The following is a 22,428-nucleotide window of genomic DNA, read 5'->3' as shown; positions in this document are numbered from 1 at the left end:
CTTCACCTTCACTCTTTGATTTCTCCTCGTCTTAACCTGTGACTTTGCGACCTTGTTACTACACAATCCGGAAAAATCCCAGGATATTCGTCCTTCAACACTTCAACTGTCTGATTTTCCACTGGCTTATCAACCACAGTAGGCATCACTCCCACCTGCGATCCAGCTATATCATTACCCAAGATAAACTGTATTCCTGGACAAGATAGTTTCTCTATTACTCCTACTACCACTTCACCACTCTTCACTGGACTTTCCAACCTTACCTTATATAATTGAACACTACTCCTCTCACCCTGAATTCCACATATTACCACCTTTTCTGGCAGCATTCTTCCCAGACTACATAACTCCTCATCTCTTACCATTAAAGATTGACTAGCTCTCGTATCTCTTAAAATTGTGACTTCTTTACCTTCTCCTCCTGATACACATGAGTAAACTTTACCCACACAAGTGAATTCTTGAAAGCGATCTAGCACCTTCTTATCTATCACCTCTTGATCAGGCTGTACAATCTTTTGCACCTCCTTCGCTTCACCACATTACCACTTTAACAAACCCCACTGTCTTAATCTATTTGACCATATCAACCTTCCCAGTGCTTTTCTTCAACCACCAACACTGTGACTTTACATGGCCTAGTTTATTACAGTGAAAGCATTTGAAACTTTTCATGTCTCTTCCACCCTCCTGGATTTCTTTTTTAATCTGAGATACACTCCCCTTAATATCTCCCATCAGATCACCTTGACCTTTACCACTGGAGTATGTCTCATGTCCCCAGTTTCTATCCCTCACAGGCTGAAACTGATGTCGGAAACCAAGCTTTGATTTATGAACTAATTCATAATCATCTGCCATTTCTGCTGCTAATCTTGCAGTTTTAACCCTCTGCTCTTCCACATGAGTTCTCACTACATCAGGAATTTAATTTTTAAACTCCTCCAAAAGTATGATTTCTCTGAGAGCTTCATACGTTTGGTCTATTTTAAAAGCCCTTATCCACCTCTCAAAATTACTCTGTTTGAGCCTTTCAAACTCCATGTATGTTTGACCAAATTCTTTCCTTAAATTTCTAAACCTTTGTCTGTAGGCTTCAGGCACCAGTTCATATGCACCTAAGATGGATTTTTTCATCTCCTCATACGTCCCAGATACCTCCTCCGGTAGTGATGCAAACACTTCACTAGCCCTACCTACCAGCTTTGTTTGAATCAGTAATACCCAGATGTCCTGTGGCCATTTCATTTGTTTAGCCACCTTCTCAAATGAAATGAAAAAGGCTTCCACCTCCTTCTCGTGAAACCTTGGCAATGCTTGGACATATTTAAATAGATCCCCACCAAGCCTTCGACTATGAAGCTCTTTCTCACTATCCTCAGCACTATCATCCAACTGTACGTTTCCCTTTACGTCCGCCAATTTTAACTGACTGTCAAGTTTCATGGCCATTTTCTGAAGTTCAAACTCTCTCTCTTTATATTTTCCCCTGATCTGTATCTCCGTTTCTCTTTCTTTTTGTTCTGCTAGGGCTATTCTTTCTTTTCTCCTTTCTTCTCTCTCCTTTTCTTTTTCCACTCTCTCTTTCGTATTCAAGCTGCTTTAATTCTTTCTCATGTTCCATTTGCTTAAGTTTAAATGAATTTTTTGCCATTTCCAATGTGTCAAACTGTATCTCAGGCAACTTTAAATACTTAGCCACCGCCATAATTACCTCATCTTTTCGCATTTTGTCAGGTAATGTTGACTGCAATGTTTTTGCCAAATCTAACAGCCTGCTTTTAGTCTCTGTCCCTAAGGTACTGTGTGTGACCGTCTCCACCCCCAAAAACTTCAGAGCCTCTGAAAGAGCCATTGTCCACAACACACTCCCTACTTAAACCATAATACAACATGTGAAAAGCACCCACAATATGCTCACCCCTCACTGTCTTTAAGTTCACAAAGCCAATCCAATAGATACGCTTTTATCCTGGATGAGCCCCCAATTTGTTATGGGTCAGGGTTTAGAGAACCCCAAAGTGTAGTATGGAGTTCACCTGACCCACAACTTTTAATAGATTGTGGTATAGGGAGCACACTACCCACTCTACAGGTGTGGTACAGCAGAAATGGAAAAGTATTTTTTTAAGCAAAACAATGTTTATTCTATGAACTCAAGTTAACCTTTTAAAACATAGTGAACATCTTAGCAACCATTAATTCAAATACAACCCCCAAAGAATACAACACTAAGTAATCCATAAGCCGTCCTTTTAACATCCAGAGGACTTTAAAAAAAATCTTTAAACAGAAGCACATCAGGTTAAAGTCACTACTGTTATTAGTTTTAAATCACCAGAATCGATTTACAGTCTTTAGATTACAGAGACTCTAATAGACCATCTGGCTGTGACTGCAGCTATCCAGCTCCGAAAACGAAACTAAAACACACCCTGCAGGAAACAGCCTAAAACGAAAGTAAAAAGCGGACAGACAGTCCAGCCACACCCATAATCTGACATCACTGATAAACACCCATTTGAATGAAAAATCGCTTATTGTCACAAGTAGGCTTCAAATGAAGTTACTGTGAAAAGTCCCTAGTCGCCACATTCCGGCGCCTGTTCGGGGAGGCTGGTACGGGAATTGAACCGTGCTGCTGGCCTGCCTTGGTCTGCTTTAAAAGCCAGCGATTTAGCCCAGTGTGCTAAACCAGCCCCTTTCTTAAAGGTACTCTCACATGACACTATGTAAACAGACAAATGTCTGCCGTAGTGCACCACTAGAAGAGAAGAGAATTGGAATTCTTTCAATATGTTGTCGCCTTCGAAGATTGATGCACATGCAACTCCAAGTCTCTCTGTCCCTGTGGACTCTTTAGAATTGTGCCATTAAGTCTCCATTGCCTCTCCCTATGATTTCTGCTAAAATGCATGGCTTCACACTTTTCTATATTAAATTCCATCCACCACTTGTGCAGGCAATTTGTGTCATTCTTTCTGTTTGCCTTTCTATCAAGTTTGGTATCATTGACAAGATTTGAGGTACTACGTATTTGGTGAGGATGGATTTAAAAAAAAAATTGGGGGGGGGGGGAACATTGTGTTATTCTGTACAAATTGGGGGCTCGTCCAGGATAAAAGCGTATCTATTGGATTGGTTTTGTGAGCTTAAAGACAGTGAGGGGTGAGCATACGGTGTGTGTGTAAATGATGTAATAAAGCTGGGGATAGGTTAATAGAGCCAACTCCTGCACTTTAGGGAGAAAAGAAAGCTTGTCTGGGAGAGTTAAGATATAAAAAGGGTAAAGGGGCTAAATGCAGACATTTGTAGTAAGGCATGGTGAAGTAGATTTATAAGTAAATAGGTTAGGTTGAAACATTTGCATTGGGAGATAGAGACTTGTTTTTTCAGCTGTTAAATTTCAAAGGAGAGTAAGGCACTTTACAACTTACAAAGGTTTCATAAGTAAACAAGGAAAGGTCATTAAATGTTATTTGATCTAAAAGGAGGGCAATAGGAAGAGATGAATTTTTAAAATATTTTTGAGAAAGCGGAGTTCAAAGAGATGCTGAGGACAATGGAATCAAAGATGAAAGGGAAAAGGGATATTTAAGGAGAGATAATGAGTTGAGTTGAGTGTGAGAGGTGTGTGTTTCTGAATTTTCTTCAGACTGCCACAATAGGGTGGAAGAGTTTCAGAAGTTTTCTAGCATACCTTCACTAAAGTGACAGCAGTTTTGCCTTAGGCAACATTACTGGATTTTTAGAGTTGAAAAATCTTTAAGGGAGTGTTGGCAATCAGGTGTTTCCTTCTGTGTTCTGACCAAGTAGGTTTTGGGGGAATGTTTTGTAAGACCGTTTAACTTTAATCTTGTGTACTTTTTTTTTCTTTCTTTAAAAAAAAATTTAGAGTACCCAATTATTTTCCCCAATTAAGGAGCAATTTAGCGTGGCCAATCCACCTAACTTGCACATCTTTGGATTGTGGGGGTGCAACTCACACAGACACGGGGAGAATGTGCAAACTCCACACGGACAGTAACCCAAGGCCGGGATTCGAACCCGGGTCCTCAGCGCCGTAGGCAGCAATGCTAACCACTGTGCCACCGTGCTGCCCCAATCTTGTGTACTTAAGTTTCTCTTCTTCTTTGTTAATATATCTTTTATTTTTTTTAAATCCCAAGTGTTACTGGAATTCTATGCTCCTGCAATCAGTAGTTTATTCTCCTTGTTTTCAGAATACAATAAAAGGATTACGTTCAGTCGGAAAAGTTTCCCTCTGGGATTTTGCTTGTTCAGCAAACAACTGTGGTTGTAACAATGATAAGATCCAACTCATTCATGAATTAACGAATTAGGAGGAATAGGTCATACGGCCCTTTGCGTCTGCTCTGCCATTCAATAAGATCATGACTAATCTGATTTTAACCTGAAATCCACATTTCTGACTATCCCGGATAACCTTTCGCCCCCTTGTTGATCAACAAACTATCTAGCTCTGCCTTAAAAATATTCAAAGACTCTGCTTCCACCACCCTTTGAGGAAGAGCGGTCCAAAGACTCACTCAGTACCTTCTGAAAGAAAGAAAATTCTCATCTCTGTCTTAAACGAGCAACCCCTTTTTTCTAAATAGTGATCCGTAGTTCTAAATTCTCCCACAAGAGGAGACATCCTCTCCACATCCACCTAGTCAAGACCCCTCAGGATCTTAAAGGTTTCAATCAAGTCGCCTCTTATGCTTCCCAACTCTTGTGGATACGAACCTAACCAGTCCAACCTTTCCCCATAAGGTAAACCGCTCATCCCCGGTATTAGTCCAATAAACTTTCTCAGAACTGTTTCTAATGCATCTACACCTTTCCTTAAATAAGGAGGCCAATACTGCACATGATACTCCAGATGTGGTCTCACCTGTGCCCTGTACAACTGAAGCATAATCTCTCACTTTATGTAATTAATTCTCATCACAATAAATGATAATATTCTATTAGCTTTCATAATTACTTTCTGTACCTGCATACTGCTCTTTTGTGATTCACGCACTAGAACAATGGCCGCGATTCTCCGAAATCCCGGCCAAGTGTTGATGCCGGCATCAAAACCGACGCTAGTGACTCCGGCGTCAACGGGCCTCCAGGCCCAGTCATTCTCCCTGTCCTCGGGGGCTAGAACGGCGCCGGAGCAGTGCACAGCCGGCGTGGGTCTGGGCATGCGCGCCACGGCCGTCTCCGCGCCGGCCCACGGACATGACAGAGCCCTATAGGGGCCCGGCGCGGAGGAACATAGGCGGCCCCCCAGAATTAGCACGCCCGGCGATCGGTTGCCCCCGATCGCGGGCCTGGCCATCGTGGAGCACCCCCCCCCCCCCACGGAGTCGGTTCCCTCCGCCCCCCCCCAACCAGGACGGCCCCTGCAGCCAGAACGCCGAGGTCCCGCCGGGTAGGACCATACACAAACAACGGCAGTGGGACACGGTGGGCACTCGGCCTGTCGAACCCGCAGAATCGCCGCAGGGGCCATTATCAACGGCCCCCGACCAGCAGCGCTGCAACCGCGCCGGCACGATTGGTGCCGATTCTCCAGTCACCGGAGAATTGCCGGCCCGGCGTCAGAGCGGCGTGGCGGGATTCACCCCCCCTCCCTCGATTCTCCGACCCAGCACGGGCTCAGAGGATCCCGGCCAACGTTTTTCAAATTTCTTTTCCTGGAACCCATTTTTACCAACCGGCTGATATTTGGGACCTACACCGGATGACCTTTGGGACCCACGCCAGCTGACCTTTGCAACACATCATCTTTGCTTACCTTTTATGCAATATGAGCCTGCTTGGTCCTCACGATCTCACTCCAATCAGGTTCACAGGAGGAGAGGGCTATGCACCATATCAGCTGCAGAGTTTAGCCGGTTAATTTGTGTCGTCTTCATCTTTGTGAGGACGGAAAATCCAACCTCGCACATGAAGGTTGTTGTGAAGGATAACAGCAACAAAATGCTTGTTTTACTCAGCACTGGATACTCCTCGGAGACACTACTCCAGAATGCTGACAGCCTCATGGACTTGTGGCGTGTTTTTAATGTGCCGTCACAGGTGAGGCGCAGAAGTTCAGCCTCTTCATTTGGAGTCAGCTATAAGTTAATAATTAACTCTGGGGTCTCAAACTCCAAAAATAATTTTTCACCCACATCTTCTCTTTCAAAATCTGAAACTTCTCCTCTGGAAAGTAGCGACAAAAACTGTTGATCAGCACAGCCTGATGCGACTGAATTGACAATTCCCTTCCTAAGTTTTCTTCGATGCATCGTAGCAATGTGGGGACGTGGTCATCTGGGATGGCCACTTACAAAGGGAAATATGGCCACTTGCAAAGAATCACGGGAAATATGGTCAATGCAGGATCCAGCCGAACTCAGAGCTTAAGTGTATATTTGCTACTAGATAACCAGACACGATCGAAACCCCCAGCCAATTTGCATTCTAATTGCCTATTTCCCCAGAACAAAAGACTTGTACACAGGTATCAGAAACAGACTCATTGGCGCCACTTCCTTCACCCAGGAAGACCAAAAAGCCAAGGTCAATGACACGCCCAGCCATCAAGGCACCCACCCCTTTATTGGCTAAAATCGAAGGCAGTAATCGAAGCCTGCCGAATTATTGGGTCCAAAGCTAAGGACCGCCCAAGAGCGCGAATCCCCCGAAGGATAAAAAGAGACACTGTCATGTGTTCAGTCTCTCTTGGCCCCGGCTTACGCCTAAAACCAATTGCAGCATCACGAACAGAAGCAAGTTCAAGACCAATGATTGCTACCAGATGGATGAGCCCAGCAGAAACAAAGTCACTTCTCCAGTTCCAGCCACTCAAGATCTGAACAAAGGCCTTGTTCCTCTGCATAAAGCCGGGTGCCTGAAGTTAAGTACAGGTTGTTGTAGTGTTAGGTGTAATTTAGCTTGTAGTGTTTTATGTTGCATGTCAAAGTAATTCTTGTGTGTAAATAAACTATCATTGAACTTGAACTAACTACCTGGTTGTTTGTTCTTTGATCGATGTCTGGTAAAACCTTGTGGTGGTATCATTTGATACCTGTCAACTCTAAAGAGCATCATTATTAATTGGCGACATTATTCCGGTGCCGATTGGCAACATTATTGGTGACGCTGGTGGGATAGTATTCCACTCATTAAAAAGAGCAACAGGGAACATGTAGTAGTTTGCCAAACTTTCAATGACTTTTAGAAACAGTGCCGAAAGCAATCATCATCCTTCCCTTGCAATTTGGATTTCAGTTTGTTTAGAATTGAAAGGATGTCTGCAAGGTAAGACATAGTTAACATCCAACTCTCATTGGCCAGTACTTCCCTGCAAAAAACACACATGAGCTTTTCATCCTGATTTGCATTGGCTTAATTAACAAAGCCATACCTCAAGAAATCATCTTTATACTGCTTTGTTCCCGATTTCAGTTTCTTCTTAGTAGGTTGTACCAGAGGCCCTGGAGCTATGCACTTTTCCCACAATCGGGAACACTTCTACCAATCGTTACGCGTCCCTCCCGACACCCGCAGTTTGAAAATCCTTGCACTAGGACAACTAGATCGCTCTGAATCTCAGAGCTCTGCAGTCTCTCATCAGTTAGATAATAAGCTTTTTTATTTTTCCTGCCAAAATGGAGAATTTCACATTTGCCCACATTAAACTGTATTTGCTGAATCTTTGTCCACTCACTTAACTTTTGTCCCTTTGTAACCTACTTATGTCCTCTTCACAATTTACTGTCCTACCTTTATTTGTGTGATCCACAAATTTTGCAACCAGACCTTTGGTCTCCTCGTCCAAATCATTTATATAAATTGTAAAACCAGCACCGATTCCTGTGTCACACCACTCGTTACAGCCTGCTAACCAGAAAAAGGCCCATTTATACCAACTCGGTTTCCTGCTCGATAGCCAATATTCTATCCATGCCAATATGGTATCCCCTACACAATGTTCTTTTCTCCCCCCTGCAATAACCTTTGATGTGGCTTCTTATCAAATATCTCCTGGGTTTATAGACGTTTTTTAATAAAGTAAAATTGAGTCTCATCAGTATACACATGGAAGCTGTCGTCAATTATATGGTTGCTATTACTGAGGTGCTGTATGGAGATGATGAGGGGGAATGGACAGATTCTTGGAGAACCCGAAAATTGACAACTTGGGATCTGCAAGGAAAGCCATTTCTGGAAATGTACTGGTTACACTGGGACAGACAGAACCAAGCGAGGGCAGCTCCAATTGTGTGGACTATAGTGGAGACTTGATGGTGGAGCATAGCATGAATACTGCATTAATGTCAAATGACAGGCAAAGTCTCACAGTCATAGTCAGAGTGAGTATTGCTGGCATCTTTAACTAGGGCAGTCCAGATGCTGTGGGCAGATAAGGAACTGAGCTGATGAGGTTCAAAGGGAATTGCTGTGTGAGTACACAACTGAGAACCACACCTCCTTGTAAAAGAAATAAAAACTATCATAGAAGCCGAAGTAGAATAAAATAGAACCGAAACAGAAAATGTAGGGAACATTAAGCAAGTCAGGCAGCATCTGTGAAAAGAGAGGCGCAAGATTAACATTCAAGGTGAATGACTTTTTCCTCAAAACATATAACTTTATACTTCTTTACATTTGCCCAGTCCATTAATTTGAGAACACTTTCCTCAAAAGGAAATTAAATGGGCACTTGAGGGAAACAAACCTGCAGGGCTGTGTGGATAGATTGGGGGATGGAACTTAACAGGATGGCCCAAATGGCATATTCTGAGCTGTAATGACTCTGTGACTCAAATGAATATTTAGCTTGGCAGATAATGGAAAGTGAGGGCAGCACCAGTCTGTTCAAGCACAAGTATTGCATGACCAAAAACAATAAAGCCCCCCCATCATCCGGACAAGTCTTGTTCCATTTCTGAAGGGGACACTCTGCTAGGCTGTTGTAATTTTTTGCTTTTCCCAAAGTGACATTCAAATTCTGAATTTGGTTTCTGTCTACTTGGACTGTGACTCATTTTAACTTGCGGGCCTTTCTGTTCCCTTCCTATGGCCCTTTTACTGGTTTAATGCAGTCAACCCATCACATATTGTGAAACTCACTAGGAATCACGGAGCTCAGTTTAACAGTAACAGTCAAATGAGTCTGCCGCAGTTATTAGGGTAGTTATTATGACAATTAAATATATGGTCCAATGGATACATTGCACTGACTGCTTTGGTAATGCTGAGCGGTGTGGGGGTAGCAGAGCATTTAAAAATGCACTGATCTAGAATCATTAAACAGACTGAATCATATGTCAGTCAGGCAGCATCTTATCAATTTTACTAGTTTTTCATACCCGCACTGATATATTGCATGCCAAGAGGTTTTGTGCATCACATTAGAAACAGCAATACATTTCAAACATTGGACAAAATAATAAATCTTATTCAGGAATATCAGTGGTTTATGTTCTCCCTTGTGCAATAGGTGGAAAAAAAATTGTAGGCCCAGTTGAAAGAGCGTTCAGATTTTTTGTGGCAATACTCATTTAGTTTGAGCCAAGTGGAGGAGGAAAATGTGAGAAGAGGCAGTAAGGAAGAGTGGGAGGAGAGGAAAAGAGAAGGACAGGGAGGAGGTATGTCACGGTGATTCAATAATGACAACCCTAGTCCGTCAGGTATGCTGCTCCCCTCTCTTAAGGTTATTCTAAAATCTCCTGTGCCAGTTGTGGCTCATTTGGTGGCATTCCCGCTTCTGAGCCACAAGAGTCCGAGTTCAAGTCCCGTTTCCACAGCTTTAAAAACAAAACTAAAGACTGACACTCCAGTGACGTGCTGAAGGAATGCTGAATTGTTGGACGTGTCCCTTCACGATGAGATGTTAAACCAAAGGCACATCTGCCTGCCAGGTGAATGTGAAAGATTTCAAGATGTTATTTTGAGTTATCCCTGAAGCCCTGGCCAATATTTATCCCTCTGTCAACAAAGAACAGATTATTTGGTCATTATTGCTGTTATTCCGAGGTTGTTGTCTACAAAATGGCTGCCACGTTTCCTACATTGCAACAGTGACCACACTTCAAAAAATACTTCATCGGTTGTAAAGCGCTTTGAGATGTCTGGTGGTCGTGAAAAGTGTTTTTTTTTAAAGCAAGTCTTTCTTTTCGTAGCTCAATTGGGAACAAAGCAAAGAGAGACTGCACCCCCTTCCTCCCAGACTAGGTTGCTATACCAGGTGACATAGCACCAGCCCAATTTAGGTTTTTAGGTGAACAGAGCAGAAACATGACATTTTCATGTGGAAGTAATTTTCAACATCATTTCTCAATATGCCGTGACACATTTAAAGAAGTTCAGTCGGTCCCCACATGATTTGTCTTTAAATTACTTTATTCCATGTTCTACAATACAAATCTTGTGGTTTGTCGTGGAAATATTCTTCCCTGAAAACACAGGAAGCAGGTAGCTGCACCATCACCAAAGGCCATGCAGGTTTTGATCATCAGCACATTCAACAATGATGTCCTCATTTTAAAACCATACCAAAAGGTATACCTTAACATCTCACTTGCAGCACAACAGAAGAATGTTTTATATATATGTACAGTGAACATATTTCTACAAAGTGGATATAAAACTTGAATGAAAAATTAATAACATGGCTAATTATTTACAAAAACACAATGGGGGTGAAATTGGTCTTCGGTGGCAGCATTAAATAGGTGATAACAAACTGACTGCCCATTACCCACCTGATACGAGGTCAATAGAAAAGTTGGGTGGGACATAAGGCGGACTGGCGCTTCACTAGCCCCTGCTTTACAATCCTGCATGACCAATTTTACACCCAATGAGCTTGTAGAGGTTTGCATCTGCAGACGGACAGAGTTCGAAGAGGCTGGTGCGTGAAAGTAGGACCATAAATTATTGAATTTCAGTAAGTATTTCTGTCTGATGCTCTAGACATAGCTTACATGTTTATCTGATATTACCTCTTTATAAAAGAAGGGAGTTAGGGAATGATAGTAAAAAAAACATCAGGAAATATGACGGAAACGGATACAGATGACAGCATTTGTCAAAATATTGTTAAAAAAGTCAATGTACAAAAGTTCAAAATTAGAAGTGTTTTTTTTTAAAATACAATGCTCTCCTTTTCCCATTCCTCCTGAAAAATGTTGTCTCCTTGCCCGGCCACAATTCCAGGGACCTTGGTGACTCCCTGCTAGCTTGCCCAGATGATCATTATTTGCCTCCGACCTCTGCCAACTAAGTGTTGATAGACTATTTGACCCCAGGGGCACATGACCTCAAGGCTGATCCTGACCTCCAATCAAGTACACTAGAGTGAGGAGTGCTGCGTAGCAATCAGGGCCAGGGACCCTGGCCAATCCTGTCTAACCCAGGCTGGCTGGAGTGACCTGAAGATTAGCTACTTCTGCCGATCGATCCTGGCACCTTCCTAATCTGTATGCATAAACTACTCAAAAGATAGGTTCACAGTGTCACTGGAGGAGCAAAAAATATTGTTGCTGATCATTCTTTTTTGTACGAAGCGGCTGGATCAGCAGCTTGGACTTATTACCCTCAGTCACTGGAACAATGTAATTGTTGAGGAATGTTACTTTTGATTTGTTGCTCAACAATTTTAAAAAAACATTCACACAAGTGAATTTAAGGCTACAAAATTAATTTTACTCATTCTTTCTAAATAAATGTCATATATTAGCTCAAATCAACATCAGAGCTTGATGTTTCTTTGGAACTCCCTTGCTTTAGAATTGGAAAAACTCACGATTATAGATAGAAAGTGTCTGTAATTTGTTCCAGACACTCCCCAGTCAGTCGAGAACCCAAACTTAAATGATCTCCAATTGTGCTTCTACCCCGACCATGTAAAAATTGTTAAGTAACCAAAATAATTTGCTTCATCTCAACATACCCTACATCCAAAACTCACTCATACAAGCAAAAGATGCACTTGTAATAGCAACACGGAAACAGCCAGGTTATGAATCTCATGGGCTTCCAAAGGGCAGGAACAAAGGGGGAGAGTGGAAGCAAAACAAATCAGAACAAAAAATAAAATAGCAGCTATTAAAACTGTGCCAGCCAATCCGCTTTGGATCATTTTTAACTGGGTCTGATCGTGTAAAGCAACAGATTAAAAGCTGCATCACAGGATTCTGTACATTCACACAGAATTGCTGTTCATTTCTCTCCCCCCCCTTGACTTTGCAAGGGTCAGTCACGATGACGAGAGTGGATGGTGAAACATAGTACAGTACAGCTTCATAAAAAGCACGTGTGAGCAGCTCGAGAAGTATGCCAGCACACTCTTTACTCTCCTTCAACAAGTGAAGAGCAGTCATCTTCATCGTCATCATCATCTTCATCATCATCATTAAACGAGCACGGTGTTTCACCTCGTGATTCATAGTGCGACGCAACACTGCTTGAGTGGCGACTCTCCGGCGCAAGAAGGTGTCCAGTTGCTAAGGCAACTTCTGCATCCAGAGATAATCCGGGGTTTATGCTGTTGGTTAGGAATGAGAGACTGAACATTCGTACAGCACACCCTTAATATGTGTTAAATCAGGGCTAAATCACTGCCTTTGAAAGCAGACTAAGGCAGGCCAGCAGCACGGTTCAATTCCCGTACCAGCCTCCCCGAACAAGCGCCGGAATGTGGCGACTAGGGGCTTTTCACAGTAACTTCATTTGAAGCCTACTTGTGACAATAAGCGATTTTCAGTTAGGGGCTGTTTAGCACAGGGCTAAAGAGCTGGCTTTGAAAGCAGACCAAGGCAAGCCACCAGCACGGTTCAATTCCCGTACCAGCCTCCCCGAACAGGCGCCGGAATGTGGCGACTAGGGGCTTTTCACAGTAACTTCATTTGAAGCCTACTTGTGACAATAAGCGATTTTCATTTCATTCATTTCAAGTTAAAAGCAATTTTTTGTTCTACATTAGTAACATTTCAACAATGCACTTAGTGCACTCAGGAGAAAATTGTAAGAAGGACAAATTACTACCAACTGCTGACTGCCAAGAGTACAGAAAGACTTGTAGACATTAAACTGGGGAAAGGCAGGAGGGATGTTGAAAAGGTTAGCCATTCCCATGGTCTAAATAAGTGCTTGCAGTTAACTTTGCATTCGAACAACTCCTACCCTCCAATTTATTCAAAGTTATAAGTCGTTTTACCTGGATTGAGAGATCGAGCCTGTTGTTGATAAAGCTGAGGCAGTTTGAATTAGATCTGTAGGAACTTCCCTGTTTGCCCAGGATGATCCATCAGCCATTTCTATCAGAAAAAGAATAGCCAGATCATAATTCTATATCACAGTAAATGCGGTGAATGCACCAATGCCGATACCACAAAATCAACACAACAGTAGTCGATGCAAGCACTGCGGTTGGCAGGCTTCCATTTCATTCCACCATGAGTGGAAAGGACTTGCATTTAGCCAGGATACAAGAGCAGCTCCTCTAATCTTCTTCAAGTATTGCCATGGGATCTTTTACATTGACCTGAGCAGGTCTCAGTCCTATGTCGCATCTGAAAGACGGCACCTCGGACAATGCAACGTTCCTCTGCACTTCACCGAAGTGTCACTCACTATCATATGTTCCAGGCTCTTCAGTGAGAGTCACGAGGAAAGATGCTACCCACTGAGCCAATGCCAACATCACGTTTCAAAGCAAATAATAATGTGAACAAACACTGTTGTAAAGGCATATTTACACGGCTGTTACCAACCTGAGAATAGTAACTGTAGTTTGGAACTTCCGGGCAGAATCTGCAATAGTCTTGCCCGGGACAGAGCTGTTCATATTCCTGAATACATGTGTGGGCACAGCACTCTCCCCACAGTTATACAGTTAAATATTTAGAGAGCACAGTGGGAGGACCTCTATCTATAAATACTTAAGTGAGGGTTAAAAGAATTTATCAAATGCCCAGATGGTTTCGCAGACACCCCCGAGCATTTTCAAATAACGTTAGATACCACACTGGAATGAATTCCAGGAAGTTGCAAGTCAAAGGAGCGTAAAGCTTCCCTCTCATGAAAGCTCATTCTATTTTGCTTTGGTGTCATGTTACCCTTGCATTGGATTAATACTGAAGTTTAACATTGTGCAAAGCTGAAATTATTGTGCATGGATGAAAACATATCTTGTTTTAGTTTTCACAAGGTAGGCCTGAATTTCACACACACTGCCATTGGGCTTGGGGGTGATTTGGGGAGGCATAAAATACAAGGGACGGACTTCCCTCTGGGTTCCTGCCTGCTCTAACCTTGCAGCGGTTTTATGCTGGGGCGGGCAAGCTGCCTGCCCCAAATGAGGCCGTGTAATAACTTCACCAAGGTTAATCTTCCAAAATCAATTCACAATATTGCAGTAACAAAAAAGGCCACAGCTTAAAACACATGCGCCCAAGCCCAAGGACCTATGGAGATGCCAGTCCAGGTTCGAACAGCATATTTTAAACTCCTGCCATATATTTCCTATTGGACGTATATTTTTATTCTCCTCCTTTTTCACATTTTCTCCCAAATTTACACCCAACAATAAACAATAATCAGTAACGAATGTAATGTCAATCCCCATATCAATAACAACGATTCCATCCTCCCCTCAAACCCCAAACAACAGCCCACATGTTAACACAAACAAATAACACACATGTTAACACAAACAAATAACAAAAAGGAATCAGGAATCACCCATAGTTACCATTAACACATACAGTCCCCACTTCTACAAATGCAGTATAATCTGAGATGCTCAACTGGTTGCCTGGTCCCAAGGTCCTGACAGCGCAACCTGTCACTTAATTAGCATGTAGATATAAATAGCTAAAGAAAGGAACAGCATAAGCCAATAAACATTAAAATTGAGCAAATGGAAGGAAAAGGCTATTTATAAAATTAAACATTTACCCCGCTGTCTTGTAGGTTTCATAGACACAGCATGACAGTTTCAGAAGCCGATTAGTACGGTTTACTGAAATCCCAACAACACTCCGACTACATAAAACTGCATCAACAGTCAGCATGGAATGATTCACGCTCTGATTTCCACTCACATCCTGCGGAGAACAATCTAGCCACAATCCAACAACTTCTCTCAGATTGAGGAATCATGGGCCCACTAAAACGCCATGACCCATTTAAAAGTAAAATCATCAAACAAGTTAAAGTCTTTCCAGCAATTCTGCACATAATGGGGTCATAACTTCCAAGCTCCCCAGCGTCCAACTTGTTCCCCAAAGATGCACCGGGGAATCCATCCGGGAAGTTCAAAGGTAAGGGTTTGTACGGCAATTGCCCTGAAGTGCTAACTTCTTCTGAGCAATTGTCCTGTGCTGGGAACCATCGGAAAATGCAATTTAATATGGGCCGCACAGTGGCAAGGTGGTTAGCACTGCTGCCTACGGTGCTGAGGACCCGGGTTCAATCCCGGCCCTGGGTTACTGTCTATGTGGAGTTTGCACATTCTCCACGTGTCTGCGTGGGTTTCACCCCCACAACCCAAAGATGGGCAGGGTAGGTGGATTGGCCACACTAAAATTGCCCCATAATTGGAAAAAATAATTGGGTACTCTAAATTTATAAAGGAAAAAAAAAAGAAAATGCAACTTAAATCAGAAACTGTGTATTACATTAGTTACCCAGAGAAAGTAGTTAGAAGAATTAAAACCTCTTTTAACTTCTGGGGCTGGGGCAGATCCCCGCCTCTCCCCCTCCCCAAGGACTCTCCCACAATCTGACTCCCATGGGTTTCCTCCTGACCTAACCGCCCCCCTTCTCACCCCCACCGCAGGCCCAACCCAACACCCCCACTACCAATATCTGACACCCACAATCTGATGTCCAACATCTGCTGAAGTCTGACACCCCCCACCCACCTGAATCTCACTGCATGCCCACCCCCCCCCATTCAGATGACCACCCACGTGCCGTCTAACCTCCCCTGCCATCAATGTCCAACCCCCACACCCTGATGTCCAACACTCCCCCCACCCTACTGTCCAATCACCCCCAATATTCGAACCTCCACAATGTCTAATCCTGCCACTTTATCCAACCCCACCACATGCCAATTTCCCCCCCACCACCCCAAATCCCATACACTTTCCTTACTTACCTTGGCCGTCGCCAATTTCAATGGACATTTAAACTTACCTGGTTTATGACAGCAACTGCTGGAAAAAAAGGAGGCTTGTCCTCCTTTAATCTGACTACAGACTTCCGGTTGCAGCTATGCCTAGGTAGGTCGCACGTTCAGCAGCTCCCGCCGGGAACGGACTTTTGGGCTCTCTAGAGGGGCCCCAACGGCAATTGTTCGACAGCTTCCAGTGTGGGAAGGTGACAGCAAGGTTCCCCCGACATTATATGGATTGGACCAGGAGTGGAGTGGTGAAAAAAGTGATCTTGGAGCAGCGAAAAGTGAGAGGGAGAAAAAGCAAGATGGCGGCGGGTGGAGACCAAGCAGCATGGGCGCAGTGGTCACAGGAGTAGCAGGGGTTTCTTAGACGCTGCTTTGAGGAGCTGAAAACCGAAATGCTGGCGCCAATGAAGGCGGCGATTGAGAAGCTTGTGGAGACCCAGAAGGCCCAAGGGGCGGCGATCCGGGAGGTGTGGCAAAAAGCCTTGGAGAACGAGGACGAGATCTTGGGCCTGGCGGTGAAGGTGGAGGCGCACGAGGCGCTGCACAAGAGGTGGGCGGAAAGATTTGAGGACCTGGAGAATAGGTCGAGGAGGAAGAATCTTTGGATTCTGGGTCTCCCCGAAGGAGTGGAGGGGCCAGATGCTGGGGCTTATGTGAGCACGATGCTCAATTCGCTGATGGGCGCGGGAGCTTTCCCGAGGCCTCTGGAGCTAGATGGGGCTCACCGGGTCCTAGCAAGGAGACCCAAGACCAATGAGCCGCCAAGGGCTGTAGTGGTGAGGTTCCACCGCTTTATGGACAGAGAGTGTGTCCTGAGATGGGCCAAGAAAGAGCGGAGCAGCAGGTGGGAGAACACGGAGATCTGAATCTATCAGGACTGGAGTGCAAAGGTGGCGAAGAAGAGAGCGGGTTTTAATCGGGCTAAGGCGGTGCTCCTTTGAAAGGGGGTGAAGTTCGGTATGCTGCAGCCAGCGCGATTGTGGGTCACGTTCCAGGATCGGCACCACTATTTCAAAACGCCTGATGAGGCATGGAGCTTTATACGGACTGAAAAGTTGGACTCAAATTGAGGGTTTGTTGTGGGGGGATGTTTACTGTGTATATAGTGTTTATTACGTTTAGGGAATGTTCCTCTGGTTTGGGTGCTGGATGGGGATGGGTGAAGGGATTGGACTGTGGGAGAGTGTGGGCGTCGGTGTTGGAGGGGCAGGCCCCCACGAAGGAAGGGGGGGGGAGGAGTGGAGGCCCGGGGTTGGGGAATTGGGGTAAGGCTGCAAAAGGAGCTGGGGTAAGGCCGCAAAAGGAGCTGCGCCAGAGGGGGTGGGGCCAGCTCAGGAAAGCGCGGGCTTTTTCCCGCGCTCGGGAAGGACGGGGGTGGGGGCTGGGGGGGGGGGGGCGGTGCTGGAGAGGAGCGCACACTGACTGCCAGGGAGGGGGAGGGGGGATTCTCACATTGGAGGGGGTCGATGGAATGGCGGGAGAGGCCGGGGTCAGCAAGAGTCAGCTGACTTACGGGAGTGTTATGGGGGAGCAAAAGGGCTAGATGTGGATCTAGCGTGGGGGGGGGGGGGGGGGGGGGGGGGTGGTGGAAGAGGATTGCTGCTGCATTGGCCAAAGGGGAGCTGGAAGTAGGAGAGGTGGTCGGGGCGGGGGTCCGCCGTCTGGGGGACTGGAGGGTGTGGGAGGCGCGGGCACGTGGCTGGCCTAGAAAAGGAGATGGCTAGTCGGTGGGGGGGGTTGAGCAGCCCCCCATTCCGGCTGATAACTTGGAATGTGAGGGGCCTGAACGGGCCGGTGAAGAGGGCCCGGGTGTTCGTGCACTTAAAGGGACTGAAGGCAGACGTGGTTATGCTCCAGGAGACACATTTGAAGGTGGCAGATCAGGTTAGGCTGAGAAAGGGATGGGTAGGACAGGTATTCCATTCAGGGTTGGATGCGAAGAACAGAGGGGTTGCAATACTGGTGGGGAAGCGGGTGTCATTTGAGGCAATGAATATTGCAGTAGATAATGGAGGTCGATATGTGATGGTGAGCGGTAGGTTGCAGGGGGTGCGGGTGGTACTGGTAAACGTATATGCCCCGAACTGGGATGATGCCGGATTTATGAAACGCATGCTGGGTTGGATTCCGGACCTGGAGGTAGGAAGCTTGATAATGAGGGGGGATTTCAACACGGTGCTGGACCCAGCACTGGATCGCTCTAGGTCCAGGACGGGTAAGAGGCCGGCTGCGGCCAAGGTGCTTTAGGGGTTTATGGACCAGATGGGGGGGGAGTGGATCCATGGAGGTTTGTCAGGCCCCATGCCAGGGAATTTTCATTCTTTTCCCACATCCACAGATAGATTTCTTTATTTTGAGTAGGGCGCTAATCCCGAAAGTGGAGGGAACGGAGTATTCTGACATAGCCATCTCAGACCACACCCCGCACTGGGTGGAGTTGGGAGTTAGGAGAGGAGAGGGACCAGGGCCCACTGTGGCGTCTAGATGTGGGATTACTGGCGGATGAGGAGGTGTGCGGGCGGGTGCGGGGGTGCATTGAAAGATATTTGGAGGCCAATGACAACGGGGAGGTGCAGGTGGGGGTAGTCTGGGAGGCGCTGAAGGCGGTGGTCAGGGGAGAGTTAATCTCCATCTGGGCTCACAGGGAGAAGAGAGAGAGCAGGGCGAGGGAGAGGTTGGTGGGGGAGTTCTTAAGGGTGGACAGGAAATATGTAGAGGCCCCAAAGGAGGGACTACTCAGGGAGCGGCGGAACCTCCAGACGGAGTTCGACCTGTTGACCACCGGGAAAGCAGAGGCACAGTGGAGGAAAGCGCAGGGGGCGACGTATGAGTATGGGGAGAAGGCGAGTAGGATGCTGGCACACCAGCTTCGTAAGAGGGAGGCAGCGAGGGAGATAGGTGGCGTTAAGGATAGCGGGGGGAATACGGTGCGGAGTGCGGGGAGAATAAATGAGGCATTTAGGGACTTCTATGGGGATCTGTATAGATCTGAGCCCCCAGCGGGGGAAGAGGGGATGCAACGATTTTTGGATCAGCTGAGGTTCCCGAGGGTGGAGGAGCAGGAAGTGGCTGGTTTAGGGGCGCCAATTGGGCTGGAGGAGCTGGTTAAAGGATTGGGGAGCATGCAGGCGGGGAAGGCCCCGGGGCCAGATGGGTTCCCGGTCGAGTTCTACAGGAAATACGTTAGGGTTAGGGACCTGCTAGGCCCGTTGCTAGTGAGGACTTTCAATAAGGCAAGTGGGGGGGGGGGACCTTGCCCCCGACAATGTCCAAGGCGCTGATCTCTCTGATCCTGAAGCGGGTCAGTGACCCACTGCAATGTGGGTCGTATAGACCGATTTCGCTCCTCAATGTGGATGCTAAGTTGCTGGCAAAAGTGCTGGCTACGAGGATTGAGGACTGTGTCCCGGGGGTGTTTCATGAGGACCAGACGGGATTTGTAAGGGGCAGGCATCTAAACACTAATGTGCGGAGGCTCCTCAATGTGATTATGATGCCCACGGTGGAGGGAGAAGCGGAGGTAGTGGCAGCTATGGACGCGGAGAAGGCCTTCAACCAGGTGGAGTGGGAGTATCTTTGGGAAGTGTTGCGGAGGTTTGGGTTCGGGGAGGGGTTCATCGGCTGGGTCAGATTGCTGTATAGAGCCCCGGTGGCGAGTGTGGCTACGAATCGGCGGAGGTCGGAGTACTTTTGGCTGTACCGAGGGATGAGGCAGGGGTGCCCCCTGTCCCGCTTGCTGTTTGCATTGTAGGCAGCAGCGCTAAACACTGCGCCACCATGCCGCCCCTAACTAAGAAACATAAAGTACACATGGCTGGCCAAAACTTCCTTTTTAAAAATATAACATTGTTCTGTTTGCACTATTTTCATCCTCCAACAAAGGGGAGTTCAACATCTTGTATCATTTTTTCCAAATGGGTTGACTTCTGAACAATTAGGTTTTGCTAAACCTGTAAAAAAAATAGTATTCTTGGACTCAGTTGGTCAGAGTGTCCAATTATGGGCACCAAATTTTAGGAAGGATGTCGAGGTCTTCGAGGGGTTGCAAAGGAAGTTTATCAGAGCAATAACAGGAATGACGTACAGCTAAACGTAGGAACTACAGGGGCGGGGATCTTCTCCTTGGACTGCTGAAGGTTAAGGGGTCGATTTAACAGAGGTCATGAAGGTAATGGGCGAAAGAGTCAGAGGGGAGCTGATTTTTTTTGTTCAATGCAACGAGTTGTCGTGATCTGAAATGCGGCCTGAGAAGATTTAACAGTAACATTCAAATGGGAAGTGAACATATACGCCAAAGGGAAAAGAACTGCAAGGCTTTAGGAAGAGAAATGGTGGGGGTGGAATTTATTAGATAGCTTGTTCAAAAAAAAAGTATAGGAATGCCAGGCTGGCTGAATAGCCTCTTACTGAACCATAAGGTTCCATGCTGACTACTGATGCATATTAGCAGTCGAATTACTTTTGTGATGTGGCCATACCCATAATCCACCTTACAGCATGAACAGGGTGAACTCCAAACACTAGCTCCCTCTTCCTTATTCTTAAACACTGCTCACTGGAAATGGTTCTGCAATATTAAGTAGAATCTTGATCGTTCCATGTGTAGAAATGAATACCCGTTTACATCTCAAAAACAACTCGCTCAATTTCTTGTGAACTGATCCAAATCCTAATTAACCTACTGCCATTATGACAGAATGCAGAAGGCTTCCTAGAATATTCGTGCTGGATGCAACATGCCCATAGATTCACACTAAACATTTGCCTTTTTGTGGTTATCCTGTTTTTCACGCAGGAGCTGTTAAAAAACCTTCATGAATTTTACCCACAAATCTGAGTTTGTTAGCCTACAGCAAGCACAAAATAAATGATAATAAATTCAGAAGGAAAGAGTAGAATGGTAAAGAACATTCGCTGAATGTCAATTGAGAATGGGTTACTAAGAGTCACCATGGTAACTACAAGCGCTGCTGGAACTAAATAGCCTCTCTTTCTTGACCCCCTACCTTAATGGAACAAAGGCGTTTTTGACAAAGCCTTGAATTTCTCTTAATATCTCCTTTCTCTCACTGGCAATTATACCCTCAGAGAGACTGTAGCCGCTCTCCCACAGAAAAAAATTCTAGTGAAATACATGCAGTGTCAACAAAATTAACTGGCTCTGTGAGGTGCTGTAGATGACAATTATATATCCTTTCACCAGCTGTGAAATATAAGTCTAGAATGCTACATTTCAGCAGTGGCCCGTGAGAAAAACGATGCCGCCGTATCCTTTTGAAATCTGCAAACTGGTTCAAAAAGGCAATAAATGGGGTGTCTTTGCAATTCAAGGAAAAAGAAGCATTGCCTGAACGCACTGATGCAGCACGAGCAAGGCCAGTTTAAAAAGAGCATTCATTGCAGCAGAGATGGGATCTATTTAAAGGCAAATGGGTATTGAAATTGACGCCACAACAGAATTTATGACTGCAGCACTTTTGTTTCTCAGACCTTTTGTGGGGAGGTAGAATACTTTTAACAGTTGTTCAATAATTAGACATTTTTTAAAACGTGACTTTCTTCCGCCATGGTCATTTGCAATTTGCGTCATCTTGGAATTCTTTGCCCCAGCACAGCCAATAAATGGATGCTCTCAACAGGGTGATATATTTCATTGGGGGTTAGTTAGCTCAGTTGGCTGAACGTCTGGTTCCTGATTCGGAGCAACACCAACAGCGTGGGTTCAATTCCCGTACTGGTTGAGGTAATCAATGAAGGCCTTGCCTTCTCAATCTTGCCCCTCTCCTGAGGTATGGTGACTCTCAATCAGCTCTCTCTCAAAGGACACAGCAGCCTATGGTCCTCGGGGGACTAGGCGACTTCGTTTTATTTTCAGGAACAGCATTAAATGTGTAAGTTTATCAATAGAATACATCATGCATTATTTAGTACTTTTTTACAAACTCAGGATGTTCCAAAGTGTTTCCTAGCCAATGGAGTACCTTTAGAGTCTAGTCACTGATGTAATGTAGGAAAGGAGATGGATGATCGAATAATTTGATAGAGAGACATTGGTCGAGGGAGAGCTGCTGGCCAGGATGCCAGGGAGAACCCCCTGCCAGGAAGCAAGTCTTTCACAATTAGAACTGCTTTGGTAGGTTTTCACTCAACTGATTATAGATGGACCAAAATTACAAAAGGGCTCAAAATAAATGTTCTATTCTGGCAGTCCAAAGTTGGACGAGATGTCACTTTTCAACTAGTCA

At 45.3% G+C, this 22,428-nt stretch overlaps 1 protein-coding gene across 7 annotated transcripts in view; it reads right to left on the bottom strand.

Moving 5' to 3' along the window:
- Positions 1–10,374: 10,374 nt before the first annotated feature.
- The window catches only part of LOC140389631 (transcription factor Dp-2-like), a 246,866-nt gene continuing 234,812 nt past the window's right edge, over positions 10,375–22,428 (bottom strand). For all 7 annotated transcript variants that reach the window (XM_072473918.1, XM_072473917.1, XM_072473919.1 and 4 more), the window contains 2 exons: positions 13,211–13,310; positions 10,375–12,538 (listed from right to left, as the gene is read on the bottom strand). In XM_072473918.1, the coding sequence (XP_072330019.1) occupies positions 12,343–12,538; positions 13,211–13,310 (296 nt within the window). In that variant the 3' untranslated portion in view covers positions 10,375–12,342. The remainder of the gene's footprint in view (positions 12,539–13,210; positions 13,311–22,428) is intronic.

This window comes from Scyliorhinus torazame, chromosome 14, assembly GCF_047496885.1.
Source record: "Scyliorhinus torazame isolate Kashiwa2021f chromosome 14, sScyTor2.1, whole genome shotgun sequence".
NCBI lineage: Eukaryota > Metazoa > Chordata > Chondrichthyes > Carcharhiniformes > Scyliorhinidae > Scyliorhinus > Scyliorhinus torazame.
The sequence above is the reverse complement of the archived record's forward strand: the minus strand, read 5'-3'. Positions and strand labels throughout refer to the sequence as shown.